Raw genomic sequence first — 25,835 nt, 5'->3', positions numbered from 1 at the left:
TGTGTGTGTGTGCTAGTCTCACCTTGTAGTTTCTCACTGATTGATCTCCTTTTTCCCAATGGGCGATTGCGTCTCAGAAAAGTATGTGGGGTGAGGTAGGGGAAGTAGCCTGGAGGGAATGGGCCACCTCGGTCGTTTCCCTCCTCTTCTGGCTCCAATCTTGGCATTGGCCGCTCAGAGTCAGAATCATCAAATGGTTCATCCAACACCTGGGTAGTCTCAGATATAGTTTCTGTCACTACACTGCTGTTGTGGTGGTGCTTGCGTCGCCGAACTCTCCTTCTTCTATGTGGTCCGGGCTTCTAGAAAAAGAAAAGGCAGGAGTCAAAATACAAACGAGATATCAGATACTTTTTAGTGTAGTAATGGAGCAGTATCTATGGAGTGCAGTGTGAAGTGTACATATAGAGATAATTAAGCAGAAATTTGCACAAGGTGGGGGGGAAGTGGTGCAGAGGAATCCGGAAGTCAAAATATAAGCCAATCTTACATTGCATGAAACAACACTGAAATGCAAAGCATCAGGAGCACACTTATCACATCAGTGGTCCAACATCAACATCAGCAGAAAGGAAATACTCTTTCAACCCACAATTATTACATATAATTGGAAAACCTATTAGAAAAGAGCCCAGGTAGTGCAAGATTTTATTGACTGAATAGTTGCCAGTGAGATAAGATCTTCCCAAAAAATATTACTAACCAAAATAAAAATAGGAATTTATATATGCAAAAAGGTTTCTATACTAGGCTGAGGGACACCTGAGCAGTCCTGGTTACTAAGCGAGTTTAATTTACTAAAAGGAGCAGAGATTGTTCACTTTGTAAACTGAAATGTTGTACAGCACAAAGTTGTGTTAGAGGGAAGAGCAGAAATGTAAACAAGATGTTTTCATGCACAAGTGACTCCTTTTTTTATAAAGTAACCAGAAAAAAGCATGGTCGCTCTCAATGTTAGACTGCACACACTGGTTATGGAGCACACAGATGAAAACTGAAGAGAATGCAGAACATTAGGTAACTCTTACATAAATTCTCATGTAAACATGTTTGGAGTGACACCTGCAGGCTTGTAGAAGGATAGTCCATACCAATACTACATAACTAGGAATTATATACAAAAAAAACAGAATGAAAAAGTGTCTCTGCTACAATAACCAGAGCTCTCCAAACAGTTTTCCCATTAGATATGGAAACTGCATGATTTCCATTACACAAAAAAACACTTTTAAAAACAATGTGAAATAATCCTTCTCTCCCCTTTTCCTTGTCTAATCTAACCCAACCTCCCTTCTTATAGAATCATAGTTACTGATGAATCTGCACTTTGAATGGGGGAAAACATCACTGTATTACATCAAGAATATGGTGTTATTGAGATGATAGTTAGTAATTAGCTACAACCAAGCAAAACGCACCTAGCTTCTTATGTGGAAGTTGCATGATCATACTTATCATACTTATGGCAAGGTCATATTTTCTTTCACCAGTTAGGCCAGTGTTTCCCAACCTTTCTTAGTCGCGGCACATATTTTACAATTAGAAAAATCCCACGGAACACCACCAAAAAGTCAGACACGTAAATTAGCTACCTGCTGCCATCTAGTGGAAGAGTTTTTTTTGGTTCTGCCTATCACTATACATCGCTGGTATAGACAAATGAAGACAAATTTTTTGCAGTAAATAAATCATTTTGGGAGCAATTAACTGAAATTGGATAATTTCCCACGGTACACCCGAAGATCTCTCAAGGCACACTAGTGTGCCGCGGAACAGCGGTTGAAAAACACTGAGTTAGGCAAATAAGGAGACTTTGGCAATATGTCCTAGTGAACCGGTCCTTACTAAAGCCATTTACTACATGGTTCTAGAATAATATATTTGTAAATACTTTAACCCTACCTTGCGTTTCAGTGTTGGTTTGGTGAGGATAGGTGGCGACTCTGAACGCAGACTGTGGCTCTCATCGTCATCATCTTCATCATCCTCCTCCTCGCTGCTTTCACTATACCTTCTTAACTGCGATCGTTCACTTTCATACCGGGAGAGCCTTTCCTGGTGCTCCAGGAAGTCTCTTCTCAGAATAGAATCTGCCAGTCTCTTCAGTCTACCCCTCCGAGAACTGGGACGGCCACGTTCACCATTGCGCCGTGGAGGTCCCGGGGCCTCTCTCGTCAGTAAACGCAGCAGGTCAGCGCTTCTGTTGGAAGAAGAGCAAGGAGCTCTGCCACGCCGCCCTCGTCTCCCTCGACGACCTCTTCCCGATGGTGGGTTATTTTTGGGAATGCTATCTCGCAGAAAGTCCTGAAACTGTCTTGGGTTTGGAAAGCAAGGTATTGGTGACTGTGGACTTAGAGGCCGTGGGGGAGGACTCTTCTCCTTTTCCAACACAGGGCAAATGTCTCTCTCCTTGAATTCTAGAGACATGCTTCGTAACACTGGTGTCTGTAAATGATGAAAGATAATAAATCCTCGTTAGTGAGAGTATCTAACAAGTTAAAAAGCATACTGAAGGTCTAACTATAAGCTGCGTTTTGTGGACAGAACTATTCAATTTAGCTAATATAAGATCTTTCGTAGGCATGTTTTCTATTGTAATGCAAAAAGTAGTCTAGCATCTACAGTCATGAAAAAATTAAATTAAACCTTTTTCCATTTCTTAGGAATTATAGTATCAGAAAAACAAAACATCTGCTCCTTAGCAGGTTCTAAAATCGTATAACACTATCCACATGTGTAAAACTACACACAACAGAATTCTCCATGTCATTTAAACATGTGTAAAAAAGGTAAATTCCATGATCCAATGGCTTGTAGTACCACCGTTAGCAGCAATAACTTGAAGTCATTATTATATGGATGTCTATGGAACAATCTCGTCGCCCTGGAGGAATTTTGCAGTACTTTTTTTATTTTATTTTTTTTTTAGTTTTACAATGTTGTTTCAGTTCATTGAGGTTTGCAAGCATTTGTTAATGCACAGCTCTTTATATCACAGCATTTCAGTCAAGCCTTGAACTTGGTAATTGCAACAAGTTGATTTTTGTCTTTAGCCATTCTGTTATAGATCAGGTGCTTGGGATATTCTCACATTTGGCTCTAAAATGCCTTGGTATACAGGAGAGTTCCTGGTCCTGAGAAGGTTCCCAGGTGCTGTGGGTGCAAAACTTTTTTAGAGAGAAAAGACTTTCTCCTGACAACTTTAAAAACTAAACAAGTATGGCTTGTTTGGTTTTCTAACTGTACCGTCATAAACTTTAAACATTACTCTTGCTCTTTGCAGGATGAGACAGGCAATAACCCTTCTACAATAGGATAAAATTAGCTGTCTGATCACACATCTTTAGCCAATTTATCATTCCTGTGGACAAGTCAGGGCACAGAGCACTTGTGATCCTCTGCAGCCTGCAAACATTACTTACGTTGGTTTCCTTGAGGGGTTGGTCTTCTCCCTCTTCTTCCTCATCTTCAGACTCCACGTCATCATCAGATACTACAGAGTTGGTGACAATGACAGGTGTCCATCTAAGTGCCTCTGGGTCTACTTCCACCTGTCGCGGCCGAGCATGCAGGCGGCTCATGTGGGTTTGGATTTGTTTTTCTCGGCGCACCATGACCACCCTATATATATAGAAAAAGAAAGACTAATTAGTCAACGTTTTAGAACAGGTCATAAAAATATATTTCAAAAATTAACTTTTATAAGAAATCAAGAATTTGCAGAAACCATACCGGTCGCCTCGCAGTTCGAGCATGTGCAACTGCTGTAATGTAGCGGCAATGTCCTGTGGACAAATTCCGGTCAGTTTGGTAAGTTTCTTGATACTCATCTGATGGTCCCGATTGTGGTGTAGACACTCTAATACCACACTCTTCCAATACGCCATGTAAGAAAGACGGCCAAGGTCTGAGAGTGGCTTTTCTGGAGATCCAGCCTGACCTTCACGCTTAGACAAAAGATAACCTAAAAAAATAAAAGAAACCAGTAAGTCACCAGACGTAAGCAAGGTCAGGGCAATAGCTTGGCAAGTCTTTGTGTCACTAATGGGTCATTCTGGAATCTCTGCCAGTTCCATCTATCAGGACAAGACAGATCTTCACAGGAGTAGACACTATCCCCCTCCCTCCCACCAACTTCTCTCCTTACTGAAGTCTATGAGGAAGCGACCATATCCTTTCCTCTGGTATTGGGGGAGGATCATGATGCAGGACACGTTGTACTTCTGTTGGCAATGCTTCTCCTGAGAACAAATGAGACATAATGTGTTACAGCAAAGAACTGTTCCTTCAGTTCACATATGTAGATGTAATACACTGGGTACAAACATTTAACTATCACTTAAAGCACATCAATCTGACTTTCAATATCTACTACCAGTATTAAAGAAAACTAATTTAAATGTGCAACCCGCAAACCTAGGTTTTCATATAATAAGAAATTTGTCCTAGAATGATCCAATTAGGGTTTGATTAGGCTCCATTAACCCTAATCATTGAGCTAACCTAAAAAAGTGGCTTAGGTAAAACTAATGGGTGTCAAACTGAGCGTTATTAGAGAACTAAACTAATGCTTGGAATTCATTTTGATACAAATACTTCAACCTTATTACCTTTAACACTTAACAACAGTATTTTCCCCAGAAATATTTTTAAGCTGGGTGGGAAGAAGTTGAAGCTGGGTGGCAGCCCCTGTAATGTGACCCAACCCTTCAGTAACCATCCAAAAAGAGCCGAGCGCTTACTGAAAAGTGCCAGGTGGTGCGCCCAGCTAAAAGTGGCTGGGGAGAACACTGAACAAGTATGCAGATCTGACGTTATGACTGTCCTAAATTTCTACTAAATTTGTACTAAAATTAGTGAAAGCAAAAACAGCCACACATTTGCATTTGCAGTAACAGGTCAGAGATTACAGCCCACATTTACCTCCGTCTCCCTCTGCTAATGTCCCCTTGCTATTCTTTTTCTTTTCACACAACAAACATTTTCCACCCCCCCCCCCAAAAAAAAAAAACTTTGCTCAAATAACGGTAATCCTGGTAATTTATATGACAGGAGATTCCTCTTTTTGGTTGTGCTTTAATAGTAAAAGTAAAATGCATAGGGTATAATCAATACTGTAATCTGTGTAACCTATGCCAAATTGTTTAATGAATCACTTGTTTTATTTAAAGTTTAATAAAGTTAAACTTGCAAAGCTGTTTAGGCAGCATATGAACAAATCACGTATCTATAATGTGCTATGCCTCCCACCCCCTCTCCTTTTACATTGCTTCAGCATGCATGCTCTTCTACTCTGAATTTGTAGGTTTTTAAACCTGATGGTCAAGAGAAAAAGAACAAAAACCATGGATGCACAAACTAGTATCTTTCAATGTGTAATACAGTTCTATCATACGATTAAACAATTGTAGCCTAAATTAGTTTTACCTTATCCATTTTTATAGGCACTTTATTATTTTTATTAAGGCACAATTGTAACATACCTGCATATTGAATGTTCAGACACAGGGACAATTTTAAATGTCACAATTCCTCAGTAAAGTACATCCTGCCCTCTTGTGGTCATACAAAAACATCCATGTACATATTTTTTTATGATGGGAGGTGCAAGATACCAGCCTTGCTGTTTATGCCCAGAGTTAGCAGGTAATAGCTGATTTCAGGAATGTGTCATCAGCCTGGGTAGAGATCCCATTTGGGTAGCCCAGGGGTGGAGATGACACAATGCAGGTTAGCTCTCCAAACCTTTATATTATAGTAGATAACTATTGCATAATAAATATTCTAGTGCAGGTGTTCATCTAATTGTCACACAATTATCTTTATAGTTTCATGTATGTGACTGCAGATAGTAAGAACAAAAAGTTCAGCTTTAGATCTAACTAAATTGATTTCTTTAGAATGAGTTCACCGAAGCAGCTTTAAACTATATGTAAAGCCAAAATCCTTCTGGAATGAATGCAAAAGGTTTAAAGCTCCTATAGTCCTCTGTGTCAATGCTCTGCATTGGTCTTAGTGACCATGGCCTCCAGTACAGAAAGTGATTAAAAATCCATTTTTGATTTGTCATAACACAAAACATGCAGGGAAATATGGGGAAACCTGTGCTCATCTTGGTGAGCCTAAGAGGCTATATCTCCTCGTCTTGGAGAGATCTACTCTTACTTTCTGCTGTGAGAAGTCCCATTAACGGACACAGATGGGCAAAGTAAATTACTAACAAGCAGTCTTACCATCTCCTACTTTTACTAAAACATAATTTGGCTTTGCATACACTAACAGCAATACATCTTGCATCCTTTTTGTGCTGCTTTTATTAAAATGTAATAATCACATGCTCATGTTGATAATTTAAAAACAAACATATGCAAGTAGGTGTTGTAAACAGAACATTACACATTAATTACATGAGAATCCTGTTAAATCAGAAATACAGGTAGGTGTAGTTTCATGCACAATAGGCTATATCGATAATTTAGTAAGGTCACTGTGACACAAGCACATTGTCATGAGTGTTCATAACTCTTCCTTGGCAGTCCTACCATCTGTATTCAGCTGGAAATGAAGCAATGTATTTCTAAAGTGCAGCTAAATTGGTGGTGGCTTCCCTTCCCAGTGAAAAGACTGGTGTACCGCCGTCTAACCCCTAAAGCTCACCTTGGAGAAATAGCCAACCAGGTGACATCCTTTTGCATCGTTTTGTGTCAGTACGTAAAAGAGGAAGGGTTCCACATCATAATACAAGGTCTTGTGGTCGAGGAAGAGCTTGGCCAGAAGGCAAAGGTTTTGGCAGTAGATCGTGCTGACCTTTCCATCAACCTGGACAAAGGTTTAACAATTGTTTAAAATTAGAATTTTTTATATATACAATAAAAATGTTGCTCAAAATGCTCCCTACATATAACTTGGTTTGTAAAGAGGATACATCTAAAGGCAGGTACAAGAAACAACGTATATTTCCAGTAATGATGCGTAGCATATCTATTTACATGCTGTTATCTAGCTCTCCAGGACAACAGGAGTATTGTATCTCGTGTCCCATTTAGAGCAGAAGGGTGATGCCTTTTTTTGCTTTGTGGGTGTTGCTGGACCAAAAAAAATATTTTTAAAAAGACATCTTACAGTCTGAGCCTCAAAGAGGTACACATGATCATAAAGATGGACGATTCAACTCCCCCAGTGCCCTGTTTTTATGTAGAACTAGCTTCTAAAGCAAAACCTTTATTTACTGCTGAGGAAATCTACAGGAGATACCCAGCAGTCTTGGGTCTGCAGAAACCTATGTGACAGCAAGCTTGCATGGGCTTTTCTATTTGCTCCCTATGCTGAAAGATCGGATAGGGCAGAGGAAGATAAGGATATGTCTTCATTATAAGGAGAGATCATGTCTGGCTGGTCCTTTGCACATCTTCCCAATATAAAGCTGCCAGGTGACCAGCACGCTTGTTAAAACAAAAGCAGACTGTGAATGTTTATGCAAATTCTGTTTTAAAGCACAAAATACTTGCCCATAGATCTAGTTTTAAAAATGATAGCGCTATTCTGGGGGCTAATCAGAAACCCTTCTAAAAAATAGAATTTATAAAAAGAGCTGTATTGCCGGTATACCCTGGATATTTTGAAACCTCTAAAATGCCGCTTTCTTGTTTTGGTAAAAGTTGTTATGAAGAACAAACTGTTCATTTCTCTCTCCCATTCTGGATTTCTACTCACCTCGAAGACTGAGAGGTTGTCCTTGCGGTATATCTCATTGGCAGGCGGGTGAAACCAGCCGCATTTTTTCATGTGCTGCTGTAGCATGGTTTGACTTTTCATATAACGGAGGCAAAATTCACACAGATACAACTTGGGAAGTCTAAAGTAAGATTATCAAAAAGATTACAAATAAGTGAAGAAAACAGAATTTCTGGAATTAAATCAGCATTTTAACACCTATGTTTTCTAGAGTAAATGCAATGAAGTAAATGACAACCCTAGCTGACGGAACTCTACACAGTGCAAAGTACATCAACAGCTGTACCACTATGCAGAGCAGATTTATGTATGATATAGGAAAGGCCGACTCATTACACACTACAACAATAATATGTTACAAAGAAATGAGCTCCATATACATATTTAAAAATGTAAACATAGACGACAAGTGGGGAAAGCACCTGATCATCAAACAATAGTTAGTTCTATCATGCTATTTTGGGAATGGAGAGTATTTTTACCTTGTGTACTCCTGTGGGTATGGAGAGGAGTACCACGTTTGAATTTCGTATTTTCCAAATTCTATGACCGATGGGCAGCGGACCTGTGGATCAGGGGGACCATTGACACCCACTTTCTGCAATGGAAAAAAAAACTCAGAGGTTACATCAGACACTAACAAACTATCTCTATACAATGAACAACTATCAAAAATATGTATTATAAATAGGGTTGCTTATTTATTCTCCCTGTAGAAATCCAACTTACAATTTGTATGTCATGTAACATGAGCTGGAAGCAGCAGGTTTTGCATATAGCAAGCTTTACAAGAATACAAAACTAACCTGAGCAATATGTGCCTCTTCTCTGCTTCCTCTCCCCACACCTTCCTCCAGCTGAATGCCCAGGGTCAGAGAGGTCCCAGGACTCCAATACAACTGCTTACACATGGCTTCTAAAGTATCTGAGCAGGGGTCGAGGGCACCTGAGGCACTTTTCTCACCCCTCCCCTTTATAATCCTTCTATCCTCGTTCTTGTTTGTCTCTACCTTCCCCTGGGCTCTCTCCTCCTCAATCCCTCCCTCTCTAACCCGTGCCTAGGTGACAGCAGCACGTAACTCTCCTGTGGGAATAATCACAGCAGTTAACAGCCACAAGAACACGTCAGTTAACCAACTAGGTACCAGAAGAGGACTGACCAGGAAGCCAAGTTGTTGTAATACTAGCTATGAATTGTAGAGGAGGCTTAGTGGTTGCTGGAAGGCTGACACTATTATTGTATTGCAAAGCATAAAAAACGAAAAACATGCAGAGCGTTCTCCAAAATAAATTGGCATCATTTGTCACAAAACTGGAAAAAAAATCAACTTCTACCACGATGAAAAGCAGTATAATGTCACTTTTGTGTCAAATATCCACAAAATACAAATGACAGAAGCTTTTCCTCAGTCATGTTCCTGGTTACACATTTCCAGGTCAAATCTGCTGAGGATTATAAATTTAAAGTGAATATCAAAAGGAGCAATGGTACAATTTCACCCACTCACTCTGCATCATTTCTTTTTGGTTTCTGATATAGCAATAGAGTTTAAAACCTTTAGTTTGTTCTGCTCAGAAAGGGAGCAGAAATACTCTACAAAATCCATGGAACATTCCTCTTTAGATAGTTGTTACTGGAAAAGGTGTTCCCTATGCATCTCCCATTAATTCTCACCACTTATGATGGCAAATGTAAATTTTGGGGTCCTCCATTACTCTTCTATAATGGTTACAACAAACACCAGGACAAGAAGTGATTAATACCTAAAAAGTTTTACCTTACCCAAACTTAAAACACCAAATATGTGGGTGCCTAGTCACCATGCATACAGGAAGAAAATGCCAGCATCCCAAGTTTTACCATAAAGTTAAAGATTAACAATATACATCAGACATTTGTGAAATGCTGTGGTCCACGTTCTAAAAGTATAGATACCTACTCTATCCTAAACATAAAGTTTTGATAATATATGAATATACGGTGTACTTCATTATGAGAAGGCAAACGCCCAACATTAGAAACGGTTTTACTGGAAAGAAAAGGGACTCAAGATAAATTAAAGTCACTGTTGAAAAGAATGCAGACCATGTTGATCCTGACCCTCATATGCCAAACCATTAAGTTACCCTAAAATTTTATGTACAATTAAGAAGTTTTGGGAATGTTTTTACCTGCTAAAACCTTCAGAAATAGTAATACTAACTACAGACATCTTGGAGAAAATCAATTGTTCAGGAAAAAGCAATAAATGCAGGGAGAAAACATTTACACTACTTGATTCTGTAAGTGACAGAAGAACTAAGAAGGATTGGTACACTTTTCTGTATCACCATAGATATACCTCCCAACCGAACTCTCATTAACAGCAATAATCAGATATGAGAAGGATCTTTGGATTATCAGAATGATTTAAATGTATACAGATAACACCACAGAACTCTAGACACCTTTTCCATAACTTAAACCATTTCATTTTCCCTAAATCATTAAGGTCTACTGTTGGGGAGGAGTTGCCCTGTTAACACCCGGTTCATTCAGCTTTGAGGTTCTGTGGATAATCAGAACAGAATATTTCACCTGTTATTTAATAACTTGGATGGTTGGCAATCAAAAACTGTTGTTTAACTACACTCTCATCCTCCTGGGAAAGGAAATGTATCTAAAGTACAAAAAGCAAGGTTCTTACCTGCAGTGCCTGCTGCTGAATGTCTTCAAAAAGTTCAATTTCTTTTTCAGAGACCATTGCTAGTCGATCGTCTGTATCTGCTTTGCAATCCCAACCGTCTCGATTGTCTGAAGTAAAAAAAAACATAAATTGGTTTACTCACTTTGGCATTATAAGCACAATGAAAACCTGCCCACAAATGACAGACACTTTGTACCAGGTTTATGTCCATAAGTAAGCACCCACTTCTAAAGTACTTTAAGTTACAAGGCTTTATTTCCTGGGACTTCCAACAAGTTTTCTGTTGTGTAATGCAATTAATTATTTGTAAACAATTGTATTGATCTAGTCTAGTTTCCACAGACTGAAGTTCCAACACGTATATCATAAAAAGTTGGCTTTCCACTAGGACCATACCATTGGTCATTAAGGATGGGTAGTGCCAATTACTGATTACTACTGTATATTTGATTAGGATGGAAACTAGAAAAATGGGCTTTGCAAGGAAATCTTTACTGAGGGAAACACACAGGCAGACACTGCTGACCATATTTTGAAAACACTAGTTACCTGGCTGTTTCTAAACTCCAGAACTACAAACTTGTTTATGGTTTGCGTTTGCGGTTAAAATTATCTAAATCAGAATGACAGCCAAGAAATTAGCGTTTTCTTAAGTAGCTCAGCAAAAAAAGCTCCCATGTTTCTTTCAGTACTTTAATCAACCTGTAAATGTACAAGTGATTAGATGTTGAGACCCAATTACAAGGCCCTGTTTTTTCCAGTAAAGTTCCCTTACCCCAGTCCGCCTGTCCGGACTTGCGTGGCCCTCTCTTACGTGAACGTTGCAGGGAATAATCCAATGCTTCTGCTCGTGCCTTGCGTCCATCAGGAGAAGGGGTGAAGAACTTGGTCAAGCCATCAATAAGACCTTTTGTCTTCTTATTGAAGGGAACAGCAGGACCGCAGGCATGTGCGCTTTCAGAGTTCCTGCCATCGTCCTCTGACGAAGATGAACATGACGATAACTTGCGTTTCCTCCCTCTCCCTTGGCTGCCACGACCTTTACCAAATGGAGATTTCGCCCTACAAAAAAAAGCAAACAGTCAAATCAGTAAATGTTTATTAGTGAAGTTGCCTTGCTTTCTTCCCTTAACACCTCACTGCTGGCTATAACTGTGATGGGGGGGAATTACTGGTCAACTAGGAGAGGAGAAAGGCAAAAGTGAGTGTTTGTGTAATAGAGTCTACAGAGTGTGGTGAAACATATTGGAATTCCCCACTTTTACACTTACGATGGACTTTGTTTCTTTAAACGATTTTTAGGTCTTCCAATTGGGTTAGTGTAACGTCTGCGGATCTGTGCTGCCTTCTTGTGAAGTAACTTTCTGCCTTTCTTCCGTGGTCGACAGATCTGACATATCCACATGCCTAGAAAAGAAGATTAGTGTTTAGATGAATACAGGTACAAATTCAAACTTAGTCTTATGTGCTAGTTTTCTTTCTTTATAGTTGTTTTCCTTTTTTGTTTTCTTTACTTTTTTATAGTTTGATATGGGTAAAATAATTAGGATTAAAGTCATTTACATGCTTGTTGATAATTTGAGGTAAGACCATAAAAAGTAGTAATTTGAAATAATGCACCTACTGACTGCATTTAATGCAATAAGAGCTATAGGTCGGGGAGGGAGCAGGTGCAGCTCCCCCCGACCCATGTCAAAGTTTGCAGTAGTTCTAGATGTATATGCTATACAGTGGATACAGCTTAGTGCATAGGAGGAGAAAAGGTAATAATTCTGAAAAAAAATTATTGGGTCAGCCATTCCCTTATCCTTGGTTAAGAATATCAGCACCAAGGATAAGGGAAATGACTGAACATACAGAAACATTATCAGGACTCTCACCTTTTGGCATTCGTGTAAGGGGCGGCTCGCAGCACTCCATGTGAAACCCACGGTCACACGAATCACAAAATAACATGTTGTCCTGCAATGAAAGTATTAACATCAGATTACAGTCAAGAACCAAAAAAGTTTTTTTTTAAATTTAAATATAAAAGTTGCCGGGTTTTGACCAGTTCACTCTTCTCTAAATTCTTCAGAGCGGCCAAGTACCAGTGCAAATTAAGGTCACCATGGTGACATTGACAAGTGTTACACTATAATATTAAGTGAATGGAAAACGTACTGCATTTTTGCCCTGGTCACGGCACGAACTGCAGGTCTTGCACTCTATACACTGCCAGCGGAGGGCTTTAACACGTACTGTGAGTTCAGGAGAGAACTTAAGACAGGACGGGTGACCTATAACCAAAGAAAAATTAAAAAAAAGATTTTTAGTAACAAGACAAAACAGGTCACAAACAGTAAAAGCAAATGTCAACACCTATTTAGTTTAGAACAAGACAAGATTTTACCAAGGATTACACCAGAAAAAAACTGTTCAAAAACAGTTAAAAAAAACAGTTATCTTTTTTGTATTGGACACATTTGGTGATGGTATGATCATTTTACCCAAACTCACATCATTAGGAATAATAAGAAATAGGTCACATGGAGATGCATAGCAAGACCCTAATAGAAAAGCATCATATTTTTGTCCTGCCTGCAGAACTCCTGCCAATAATAGGAATGGTAAAAGTTTATCTGCAACCCAACATTGATTGCTGGACCATTGTTCACACATGACAAGTGCCATAAGCAGCATCCCTCTACCTTGTTAAGAAACTTTGATCAACATTATGGTAAAAAGATTGCTATTCTATGAATGTTCAAAGCTTCAGGAACAATAGGATTGGAATCATGGGTGTTACATCAATAAAGTGCACAGGTTAGATAAAACATACAGGGTGGAAAGGGAATGTGTCTAGAATGGCAAAAGTTTGGAAACCGTTTAGAGCATTTGAGAGCTTACAGACTCATGAAAGCAAATGCTTTATCAATAGCAATTGAAAGGACATGCTGCCACCACTAAGACTGTTTAGCTTGGCTCATGATGTCCAGTAGGCTGTTGTGTGAAATACACTTATATTATGCTATGCCAAATACCAGATGGTGAACCAGGAGCTCCACAGAGAAAGCAAGCTGCAAGGCGGCAGGGGAGAGGACAGGGTAGTCAGGGAGAAGAGAAGACCTCATTATGTTTATCAATTTGCAGTATTTACAGCACCAACATATTACGGAGAACTTTTATAATAACAGCAGAATCATGATTTCAGATTAGATTTCACAAGGGGGCGTTGGCGAAGCAGTGTGGTTGTCACAAAACTCTGAAAATATATTACATTTTTTTTTAGGTAGAACAGTGAACTTTGTTGAAGACTAGTTGGTGGGAGTGCTGGGAAACTTTTGTCTGTTTGTGGTGTTAAAAACAAAACATACAGCTTTGCTTGAATATTTTACATAAAGGATAATTGTTACGATTTTGCGCTGGAATACGTATTAAAAATAAAAAAAAAAATTAAAAAAAATACTATATAAAAATGGTAGAATAAAATTGTTAATAAATGTTGCAAAAAAAACCATATGGTACTGTCAGGGAAGTGTTTTTCCTTGCTTAGTCTGCCATCCAGTGGTAAGAAGAGAATATTTAGGAGGGACCGGTTATGGGTTCATTCACACTCTGGCATCCTGGCACGTCAATGTGTAAGTGGAACTAAAGCCAGCAAACTTGGCATTCCAGGACAGTGCAATAGTTAGTTTCACTTTAAAGCATCCCGATAAATGATATAAGCTGGCAACAAAAACATAGTAAAAGTAGCATTTCTGACAAGGCAATGCACCGAATCCCACAGCAGCGCATTACCATGCATTGCGATGGACTACAATGCATCTCCTACCACAATCCATAACATAAAAATGTGTTTTGGTCTTTTTACTCCACAGATTCACCAACTTGTTTTGGCAATTACCCCGAAGCAGTTATTACCAAGAAGTTACTTACCGCTGTTTCCACAATCTGCGCACGATATGAGCTCTTCCGGTTTCTTTTCACGGTTATGTTCCTTTGTTCCCAGACAAAAACTGCATATCGGGATGGGCTCAGCGACTGGCTGCAGTAGACAAGATCAGAACACGGGTCATATTGTAGCTGTGTATATCTTAGAACAAATCAGTCACAAAGATGTGCCACATAAAGACCCAATGACATTAAAAAGAAGTTATAACTATGGATATCACACAACCAGCAACAACTGCAGAAAAATGAGTCTAGTATAGATGTATTGTATGTATATCTTGGAAGCAATATAAAAATCAATGTAAAACACCTGATAACATGGGTGGATAATTCACTGATCACTCATTCTAAACCAGAGATGTGGTCAATGGTATCTTGTATACGCAAACATGGAAGAACTGTCTTTACAGAGGTTGCAATAAAAACAGAATGTAAGGTATTCAGTGCCATTACACCTAGCTATGTGATAGCATTCATACTTGGAAATTGGTCCAAAGCTGCCCCTTGGGATAGAGGAGACCGTCATCCTCATGTAAGTGCCAACAGAAGTTGTTTTAACCCTGTTCATCCTCACCCCCATACGCTGAATGTAGGTCAAGTAATAAGTATTTTTTTAAAGATTTAAAGTGAGTCTATTGCTTTACACAGCATGGATGAAGTACATGTTGGCTTTAAAACTACACATAGGAGGCTGATTCAGTGAACAGACTGGCTCTATAATAAGGGCAACTTAGAGTTCACACTCCTTTGTCTCTGAAGAGACAATCACTTCTATAAACCTTCTGTCCTGGTACAGGGGATTAAAAATGTTCACACAAACATTTCCCCTCCATCTGTAGCAAAATGTATCGCTGATTAACGTGTCCTGCCAGCGTGTCCAATGATATCAGCACTTCCCTTTGCCCATAGACTACCTCTGCTCGGGGGCAAGCAATGCAGATCTGGTTAGTTTCTGTCAAAGGATACATTTAGTTTTAACCAAAAAACAATCAGCCCTCCCTACCTATCCTCCAATCTAATCATTCGCACCAAGAAAGTAAGATGCTGGGATGAGTTAGAACAAGTTGGGGCTATAAGGTTTTTACATTAAACTTGGACATTGAGCTCAAACAACAAGCATTTAAATATTTTTGATAAATAGGATCTTCTCATTCCTTGCCAAACACACAGATTTCTTTATATATGATATTTATTCTTCACCAGCCATTAGCTACTTGGTATTTGTTACCTCTCTTTATCTATCGGGAGGTATAATATATATCGGCCCAGACCGGCTTGGGGAATGAATAGACTCCAGAGCCAAGACACAATAATGAAAAGGGCTGGAAAAGAACAAGAGTATCCCAAGCTCATGGAAGACAAGAGATGGATAACTGTACAAGAGAAAGCTTCCCCCACCCGGTGCATGAGGAATTCAGACATTCATGAAGTGTACAGACACTGATGGTAATGTCCCTGGAAACAATTCCCCTTTAAGGACTGGCTTGGCTCCCAGCTGTCCCCTCTCCCTGGTTAAGTGTCAGTGCTAGCAGCAGATGTCCTCCATCTGCACACAGAGGAGAGCTGAGAACCTGAGCCAGGGCAATATGAGATGCTTGTTTATCGGAGACATCACACGCTGATACTTGTATACGCGTTTCACCGTCAATTTATATATACACCTTATGGGCGAGGTATACTGAAAACAAAACACAGACTAATTGTGTGTCAGGACATAAAGTAAAACATATACACCAATGTGCCAAAAGCCTTTATGGGAATCCAGAAATACATTTTGCATTTTTTTTGTGTACTAGAAAACAATGACAGCAGAAAATTGTTTAAAAAAAAAAAATCAAACAACAATATTTCCCGCCTGTGAATATCACAAAAAAATGTGTATACTGTGAGCACATGCTTACTAAGATAAAGCTCCAGCCAAACTTTTTATCATTTTTCTGAAGTGTATCTGTACTGAAAACTAGGGGAATCTAGAACTTGTTTTCTTCGATAAAAAAAAATTCCCAGAAGAGAAATTAGAAAATCTCTGTAATGGAGCCGTGGATTGCAGGAAAACATGACTATAAACATGGTTGTAATTTTTTTCTAATTTTGTGAGTAGATATGATTTGAGTTACAGGAACATTGGTTATTTCTTTAGCCTGGAGGCAAAAAACAGGAAGCAATTAAAAATCTCCAGTTATTGGGAGAAAATCCCAATTAAAACATCCACAATGAAAAGTGTTGTAAGAGCTGAGCGAATTCCACTGAACTGCAAATCTCACATAACCAGTGTTCTCCCGTGCCCCTTTTAGGTGGGCGCACCACCGGATACTTTTAAATACCCACCCAGATGTTTTTGAGTGGTTACTAAAGAGTTGGCTCACAATACAGGGGCTACCACCCACCTACAACTTCTTCTCATCCGGCTTTAAAACATTTCTGGGTTCAACACTGCATAACTATCATAAGTGTCAGACACCAACTTTCCTTTATAACCATAATAAACCATCATCTCACCAACACTTTAAAAGATTACACCGAATCTGACAATCCTAATATCCCACTGCCTGTATGTCACCAATTTTTCCACAGCTCCAAAAAATGTCTGAACAACATAAGCTTCAAGCAAACTCACTTTGTAGTTTTAGCCAGGAAAGGAGATTAATACCTTTGTCTGGCCTTTATTGATGTTTTATTAGGAGGTTTCCCCCCCACTTCCTTTGTGGACAACAAAACAGGAAGTATACAACACCTCACTAAGAGGAACGTAGTCCTTAATATATCATTTATTTGCTTTAAAGCCAATGGCGGCTTGTTTAAGGTGACAGCCAGCAAGTAAGATCTGATACCTGTGCGAAGGTGAGAGGACACCCTATAAGTAATAGTAAAGTCTTGGTGCGCATACTGGCGGCCCTCAGGATCCTGGTGGACTGATTTGTGATGGTGCTAACTTAAGCAATGAAGGAAATTATTATTATTAAACAGGATTTTTATAGCACCAACATATGACGCAGAGCTGTACATTAAATAGGGAATATTCTTTAGAGTGGGTTCTACTAGTAAATGGTTTGTTTCTTTCACAATATCTTTTTTTTATTTTGTGAGGTCCATCACTTTTCTATTCAATCTCTTATAATGGATTATGTAAGGGAAATAGAAGGGGAGCAGAAACGTGCAGCCATCTCTTAGTGCACATGTTCAGTCTCTGCTAACTTTCTCTAACATTTACTGAATATATTTTATGTCCCAATAATGAGGTCACTTAAGGCCCCCTTTATGGAGAATAATCACCACTATTGCTGTAGATGGATTATTACTAGTTCATGTTGTCAAACTTCACTAATTCCTATTAAGTATGAATTGTAATTGTCATCTTTCACAGTATTTTATGCAGCATATTCAATAGGAAATGCACCAACCAGAATAAAGTCTGAATAAGCCTGATAAAAAAAAATAACCTTTCAGGATCAAGATCCAAACTTTTGATAAAATTTTACTACACAGTACAGAAATCCATAAAAACAGGATCCAAAGTGCATACATGTCAGCCAGCTTTTAAGTGTGCAGACGAGTTTGTAAACAGCGTCCTAAAGCAGACAATTATATGACGTCTGTAGGACTGCTCTCCTGATTTATGAAAGTTTTACACAAAGGCACAGCCAGAGCTACAGACACCAAGACAAAGAATCTGAGACTCATTGACAATGTGATGTGAGTCAGGATGATGGCAGCTGGGAAGAGGTCATCTCCCCGTCTCTGGAAGGACACATGTGTCTCCCTGTACAGATTAGCGCAGATTCAGAAAACAGGAAATGTTTCTCATTGCTCTCTAGGACACCCACAAACACAACAAGTATAAATAGCTCAGGTATACTCCTTCCAGCTGACACCGCCTGACTGGAAAGTCCAAGGTACCTTTCCCTGCTTAGTAACACACCTTTCACATTCCACTTCTAGAACTTCTCACGCACCAACATCTGACTGACCAGCCATGCCAACATTATTTACCAAACACTAAGCCTCCCAGTGCAAAAATTAACAAGTGATTGAGGATATTTTGACCTCAAAAGAGATACTTTGTAGAAAAGCTATAAAATCATTGGCTGCTATAGCAAAATCTTGTGATGATCAGCAATCAGATGAGACACGGCTATGCACTGTCATAAAACTATTACTATAACGAGCTCATATCATATAGATGTGAGACAACAACACCTAAAATCTAATCTGTGTACCCACATTTCATTACAATGCATACAAGTGATTGGGCCAAAAGCTCAACATTTCATGTCAGAAGCTTCTTCACCTCATGTCACTTTTATAATTCAGATTTCCTTTGATAAAACACAAGGCACAGAGAAGGAGGGATAGTGCTTGATCAGGTGCAGTGTTACCTCCAGAATTTTTTTTAAGCTGGGTGGCTTCATTTGTATCTTGACCAAACTTTTCAATAACCATTCAAAAAACAGGCACAGGGTGCACCCAGCTAAAAGGGGCTGGGGGGTCACAGTATGGAAATGTAGTCACAAGCTGTGTACTGATGGGTAAGCATAGGAAGATAATCTCAGGTTGAAGCTTAGTTCAGTAAATTGGGGGCAAGCAATTGCTGCAACCCAACTCAATTTATTCTGGCAACCCAATGCACCTTGCTAATCGATATGCATTGCCATGCACAGTAACACATTACAATGCGTTGTTGTTAGCTGTTAAAATGTCTGAAGTCTATGGTGCTGTAATGTACAGATGCAGTAAGATAGTGAATGTTGCAGCACTGGAGGGTGGGTTAGTTTAGCTCAGGGTGGGGGGCAAACAAGGATGACTGCACTTTGAAAGTGCAACTTGTTTGGTAACATGTGTGCTTTCCCTGATAAACCTGAAAAATAGATACATTTTATAACTACAAAAAGAATAGATACAAGTATTAAAGTTTCACTCACTGTTCATAGTGCTGAAGTTCAAGCAATTCTGTGGTAATCTCTTTCTTTATATGCACATAGGGTGGAGGTCATTTTTCTGATTAGGACTATTAGAAAAATGTGTTGGGAGTTTTTAAATATACATCAATAAAATGTAAAGTGTAGTGCACATTGCATAACCTAAAAAGTAGTATCACCGTCTATTAACTATTAGTTGGTATGCACAAATAGGGTTAAGTGGTAGAAAACACAAACCGGTTCACGCCTTGCTGTAATACAATTTACAAGCCATTTAACATATATAAAAACGCATGACATAATAGACAGATGGAACTAATTCAAGTTTGTTCCAGCCAATGCTATGTTATTGGAGTTCAGTGAAAGTGGCCTTTAGATGTACACTTTTGTAGTAATGGGAAAGCAGGAAAACTGCAGCAGTATTCTCCCTAGCCACTGTTAGCCGGGCGCACCACCCGGCACTTTTCTATGGCAACACAGCTGTTTTTGGGTGGTTGGGTCACAATACAGAGGCTAACACCCACCTACAATTTCTTACCACCCAGCTTGAAAAATTTCTAACTTAAACACTGCTGCAGGTTGCCCCTAGACTCCAGCAATATCGTACAAAGCAGGTGTGAACCAACATATGCAATACCATATTGCAATGATACCAAACCCATATACCGGGAGCACCTGCCAAGTCCGCATTTACACTTTTGTTTGTTTTCACCTGCCTCATTACACATACATCCATATACCAGCAGAAACATATGCTACACACACGCTAGGCTTGTTTAAGGCATTGTTGGAAAACACGCACTACGTCTGCCAAATCAAAAAGGAAAAACTTCAGGAAATTTGTTTCGATTCAATGACACACCCAGTTTGCTGTATCCTATGTCACCAACACCAGAGAAAGGGAAATACTCCAGCGCCAATACCGAGGCATTTTTGTTCTGTATACATGATTACTAGCAGTCCTATATAGTACTTGTCCCTTTACATATTCAGTTACATCGTCCCAGACCTGGAGAAGGTGAGTAGAAGTGGGGGGGGATAAAAAAGTGTACAAGTGTTAATGATATGTGAACAGGTCCTTGGTGTAACAGCAAAATTATACCCAAATACTGGCTTCTCCTCAGCCTTAGGAATGGACAAAACACATCAATATCTTGGCAAGGTAAACACTCTGTCCTCTTCCCCTCTCAACATGCACTAAACCAGCCAATTTCATCTCAGATCCGAGACATCCTAGCAGAAAATGTGAATGCATTGGTCATTCCCTCGTTTTAATGTATGTGTGCTAATTGCGAGCTAGCCATTTCCAACTGCTTGCTAGGTGTAGAGAGAATATACCTATGTATACATCACAATGCAATGCATCTGTATACTGGCTTTCTGTAATACCCTGCATTGTGATATCCAACGAATGGATAGGAGAACTATATGTGAGCCAGATGTTAATATTTACATACAAGTGCTGCAGACTTTGCAGCTTCTATGGCAACCTAATAAATATCTGACAATATGTTATAAAGCCTTGGAGATACATTCAAAGTTAACTAAGGACACGAGAATAATCTCAACTTGTATGTACCTGCACCTACATTCAATTGATAATTTACAACAAGAGATTTACCTAAAGCTTTATGTTCAGGAACACAAAACTAGTTTAAAACTGAACTTTAAAATCCAGCCATCTATTTGATGCGGTCTTTGGCTACTTACACTTGTCAGATGATTCTCGTCCGATGATCGCCTCAGGGCGGATATCAGATGAGAATAAGGCGTGTGTACAGCGCTCATTGTCCAGACGAGGAACAACCGTAATGAAGGCGAAGGGGAGAGAGCGTAGCGTGGTGCAGAACGGCGCGGTATGTACAGCGCTCCTTCATACATTGTGCAATCTTTTGTCGTTGGAAAGGATCGTGAAAGATCCTTGCAAAAATGGACAATACTCCAGCCTATATCAGGAGGCACAACCCATCAACGCAGCCTTATAACTGCCAAAGTAAACATACTGCTGTTTTCCTGTTCTCACTACCTACAAGACCTACAGAACTGGGATCCCATACACTTAGGACTTCTTGATTTTGGAACATTAGTATTATGTACAACACAATAGACTAGCGCATTATTGTATTATAGATCAGTAACACCATCCACACTCTACCAGAGATTTATTAGATTGCTTTACCCACCAAACAACAATATGCTTGGTGCATAACCTTGAGGAAGCCCTTTTTTGCGAAACGAGTCCGGTAACAAGACAGTTTTATGCTCATTTAGAACACAGGATAAGCAATCTTCTTGTATCAGAATGTATATGTTCAATGTATATGAATACATATGGGAGTTGGATCTATATAAATCAATGTATTGATGTATGATCAATTATTGTAACTATTTTTTAAAAAATATAAATGATCAAAAATGAGCCTTGAAGCCCCCTTCATTACTTTTCATATTCCTATATAGATTGTGAAAGATCTTTTCCAATGACAATTATTGCACGTGTGCAGGGTTCTCCACAGCACCTTTCAGTGACCACCCGGCTGTTTTGGGTGGTTACTGAAGAATTGGGTGACAATACAGGTTTTGCCACCTGCCTACAATTTCTTTCCACCCCCTTAAAATTATTTCTGGCTTGAACACTGCACGTGTGTGTACCCAGCGTTTGTCTTATTCAATTTAATTTATAAGGAGACAAAAGGAAATGAAAGAAAAGTCTTTACAAAATGAAAGAAATTTCCCTCAGACTAACATCACCAAAACCCATGTCCCCTAGTGAAGATTTAACTCAAAACAGATTTAGAACAAAACAAAAAAAACAAAACAAAACAAAACATAAAAAAACTAAATTGTAAATATACGCTGTTGGAATTCAACTTTCTTCACCTCTGACATTGGCTTATTTGTATGGTGTGTAGATTTATACAATATACATATATTGGGGTGGCCCGATTAGCTTGTCTCATACAAAGTTTGTAATTCTAAGTGCTGAATTTATGTTACTCCTCCTCTCTCTGATCTCAAATCCATCAGTCTGATCAAACTGATGAAAGCAAAACCATTTTCTCCAATATATAAATATCCAGAATATTTAGTGAAGATGTTTTACACAATGCGATGTGAATTGGAGAAGTAAACTCTCACATTACACGTATAATAAAGCAGCGAGGAGCTACCAAGCTAAGCCGCTGCTGCCATGGAGATGAAGCGTTTAATAGTAGATCAGTATAAAAGACAAAGCAGCCATCTGGGTATTTTGGCCAGATAAATCCATGTTGAATCACATTAAAGCCCAAACATATTTAGTTAGAAATGAGTGCAGTGAGAAACAACTGGAAAATACATTTGCCAAAGAGCAGAGCAGACAATATGTAAAGTTGTTTAAAGTTTGGCAAATGATCAAAGTGTTTCATAAACTTAAATAAGTGCACCCGGTACTTCTTTTTTTTATGTGTGCAAACCAACTTCATCTTACACAGAGAGCACTGGGGAAGTTCTAGATGTAAAATATAACACAGATTTGAAGTGAATAGGTATTCATGTGTTGTGTATATCCTTTTACCGGGAGAAGTAGTGGTAGTTCTATTAGTAAACTATAGAAAATAAGTTAAATCAATAAAATGGGTGGATGATATTATGGAAAAATTGGAGTTTCTGGGCAAATTACAATACTGAAATCCAATGAAAAAAAAAAGGGGTCAGGGAGGAAATTAGAGATAGATTATGCTTGATGTCCTGCACCCAAGAATAAAGGTGGGTTCTTGCTGCAGCTTCTAAAGCAAGCAGTATGCAGTAAAAGTAGGATAGGAAAAGGCACAATTCTGCAACAGTGTAAAAAAAGAGTTCATCTTTAAACCTTATTTCTGGGATCACAGCAACCCTCCTGTACTCTCATTATTCAGTCATCCAGATCCCTTGACAGTGCCACTGACCCACCAAAGCCAAGGCAACTGTACTTGCTGGTACCTGGCTGTCTCTTTTTATCGAGGTCACATGGTCCATTAAAAAAATACCTGCCAAGGGCAGCCAATAGAAAGCGTCGGAGGGCAGCAACACGAAAACCCGGGAGAAGGACCCTGGCGGTTTTTTTCACTTTCTTGTTTACATCCGCATCTTTCTTCCAGGTGTCCACTATCCTCCTGAGCACATAACCCACAGTAATCACATCACTGAGAGTGGACAGCCAGGGTCAGGAACCATAGCAGAGGTGAAACAATGGCCCACAGGGAGGAAGTGGCAATGATAAGGGACCTGCACAACAGGTTTAAAGGGGGATTAGACATAATTATGAAGTTTTTAGATTCTGCAGGGTTGTATAAAGGGTGTGAGAAGGGGCTGGGAGAATTTCAGGTTTTATGGTTGGAGTGATGTTTCTTTTGCAGGATTTCATGTCATGATCTTAGTTCCGGGTTTGGGACTTTGGCTGTGCTAGGATGACAGAACTCCCCCACCTGGGCATTTCAGCGGTTTATGCTAAAACCGTACACTGCAGGGAGAATTATACCAGGCAGGTATGAATTCTTTATTAAAGTACTATACCTGCTACTAATGAATAGATAAAGTTCCTTCTGACACTTTACTTTCTTTTACCCTCCTTAACACTGTTACTAAAATCACAACATTAGTAGTAAATAAATCTCAGTCCTTGCTGGAAGGGGACGGTGCAAACTATTTACTCCTAAACAGAAAGCAGCAAGCAGGATCACCAATCAGATTACATTTCCTAAACATGCGGTGACAGTGACCTCCTCAGCAGATTTCACCATTGCTGCCATAAGACGGACGCAATGTTTTTGTTTTTTCCACCACAAATCAAATTGAATACATAGCAAAACAAAGATGTAAGAACAAACCATCCCACCACCACTTTGTACCACTGGTACCAGGTGCACCATAGTGGCCAAGTGCCAAGACAGACAATCAGTTAAATACTTATCAGCGTGCTGCTTCTCCTTTCACTGTCCATTCACAGACAGAGGAGAAAAGGCATCCTAATGCTATTTCACTGAAGTAAAGGAAGATTAGGTATCCTGCCCTGATCCATTGTGCTATTTTGATTGCTAGAAGACTGGACAGAAAACATATCCATGCACATGTCAAACACATTGAATAGTTGCATTAAATGGCATTAAATGTATGTATTCAGTTGTCTGCCTGGAATTTAGCTTTACCCAGCATTTCTAAATCACCAGAATGTCAGTGGAAAAGTATGACTAGTAAAAAAACCATAGGGCAAGACTGTTTAGAATAGAGCACTCAGGCAGGCAATGATAGCTAGTAGGACCTAAGCACCATAGTCCTAGTTTGTTTTATCATCACACCGACCATCTGATTGCTAGGACGCTTTCACACAGAAAGGTTCAGTCTACAGCCAATACTGCTAACCATGAGAACAGGCACGGCGATCAGTATGACATACAAGCCCGGCATGTTTTTATAATCAGGGTAAGATGAATCTTTCTTTTTTTTCAATGTTTGTCCAAATTTTAACTCCACATCAAAGAACCAGAACACATACCAATGCTTTATAAGCCATTCTGGACCTGACCATGCAAAAGCCTTTAACCAAATGTTTTCGCCCATATAACAGATGATACATTATGTCCATAATAGTTCTTCAGTTTTACAATTCATACCCAAGCAGAATGCTCACCTTATCTTTCTCATGGGGCAGTAGACAAACTGGAGGGAGGGAAGCTAGTGATTCCCACCCCTGCTTGCTCTCTGATGACTTGGTGTTCAGCTTGTAGAGGGAACCCTCTTTCACGATTCTCCCGTGACCCAATGCCCGCTTAACTGCGAGCCTTAGCTGCTGGTGAAAAGCAGAAGCTGCACCTGTATTGCCACCGAAGGATAACCCCACATCCCGTTGACTCCACAGAAAGCGTTCAATGCTCTTCAGCGTAGAGCCCCCTGGCTCAGCAAGCCATTCTAATGCCCTTCTCAGGAGCCGGTGCCAGTCCACACCTTCTGGCCGTCCCGGGCCTCTGCCAGTCTTAGGTAATGGCAAGCGCCCAGGGTTATCAGGGTCTTTGTAGGAGTTTTGCCCCTTGTTGGAAACCTTAAGGACGGTTCCATCCTTAACACTGAGCTCCAACTGTTCCAAAACGGTGTGGCGATCAAGGCCGTGCGACGTTGACACGGCATTGCAAACGCGCTCCTCGGACGGGCGCTGTTTCTGTTTCTTCACCTTCCTGATGGCCTCCAGGATCCATTGCGTATATAAAGGGTTTGCCAGCTTCACCATGATGACTGTATATCCATAGAGGTTTAGCCCTGGTCCTGGAGGGAGGAAAGGAGGCTGGCACTGCCCGGAGGCTGGCTCACCATAGCACACACCAAACTCCCGTCACTCAACCTTGCCAAAGTCCAGGAGTCTTAATATAGACGCAAAGATCCACACAGATGTAAGAGACAACTAGGATTTCTCCAAAATACTGCAAAACACCACCAAAAAGTGATAAGAGCTTCAAATCTGTAAAGACAAAAAGAACATTGTGTTTTGATGCAGACATGAAATAATAAACAAATACATGCACCCCATAACCCCCATTAGAAATGTTTTGGTTGG

At 39.6% G+C, this 25,835-nt stretch overlaps 1 protein-coding gene across 2 annotated transcripts in view; it reads right to left on the bottom strand.

The window, feature by feature from the left end:
* Positions 1 to 25,835, bottom strand: part of KAT6A (lysine acetyltransferase 6A) — a 34,719-nt gene that overhangs the window by 6,068 nt on the left and 2,816 nt on the right. Inside the window, exons 2-16 of one of the 2 annotated variants that reach the window (XM_072399805.1) lie at positions 24,918 to 25,739; positions 14,340 to 14,448; positions 12,585 to 12,700; positions 12,302 to 12,383; positions 11,693 to 11,828; positions 11,197 to 11,483; positions 10,422 to 10,528; positions 8,217 to 8,332; positions 7,714 to 7,855; positions 6,658 to 6,819; positions 4,148 to 4,241; positions 3,733 to 3,964; positions 3,423 to 3,621; positions 1,903 to 2,445; positions 23 to 302 (exon numbers count right to left, since the gene is read on the bottom strand). In XM_072399805.1, coding sequence (XP_072255906.1) covers positions 23 to 302; positions 1,903 to 2,445; positions 3,423 to 3,621; positions 3,733 to 3,964; positions 4,148 to 4,241; positions 6,658 to 6,819; positions 7,714 to 7,855; positions 8,217 to 8,332; positions 10,422 to 10,528; positions 11,197 to 11,483; positions 11,693 to 11,828; positions 12,302 to 12,383; positions 12,585 to 12,700; positions 14,340 to 14,448; positions 24,918 to 25,511 — 3,199 coding nt within the window. In that variant the 5' untranslated portion in view covers positions 25,512 to 25,739. The remainder of the gene's footprint in view (positions 1 to 22; positions 303 to 1,902; positions 2,446 to 3,422; positions 3,622 to 3,732; positions 3,965 to 4,147; positions 4,242 to 6,657; positions 6,820 to 7,713; positions 7,856 to 8,216; positions 8,333 to 10,421; positions 10,529 to 11,196; positions 11,484 to 11,692; positions 11,829 to 12,301; positions 12,384 to 12,584; positions 12,701 to 14,339; positions 14,449 to 24,917; positions 25,740 to 25,835) is intronic. The other variant, XM_072399806.1, reaches the window with a different exon arrangement.

This window comes from Pyxicephalus adspersus, chromosome 2 (genome assembly GCF_032062135.1).
Source record: "Pyxicephalus adspersus chromosome 2, UCB_Pads_2.0, whole genome shotgun sequence".
In the NCBI taxonomy this organism is placed as follows: domain Eukaryota; kingdom Metazoa; phylum Chordata; class Amphibia; order Anura; family Pyxicephalidae; genus Pyxicephalus; species Pyxicephalus adspersus.
Note: the sequence above shows the minus strand (reverse complement) of the source record. Positions and strands in the feature narration are given on the sequence as shown.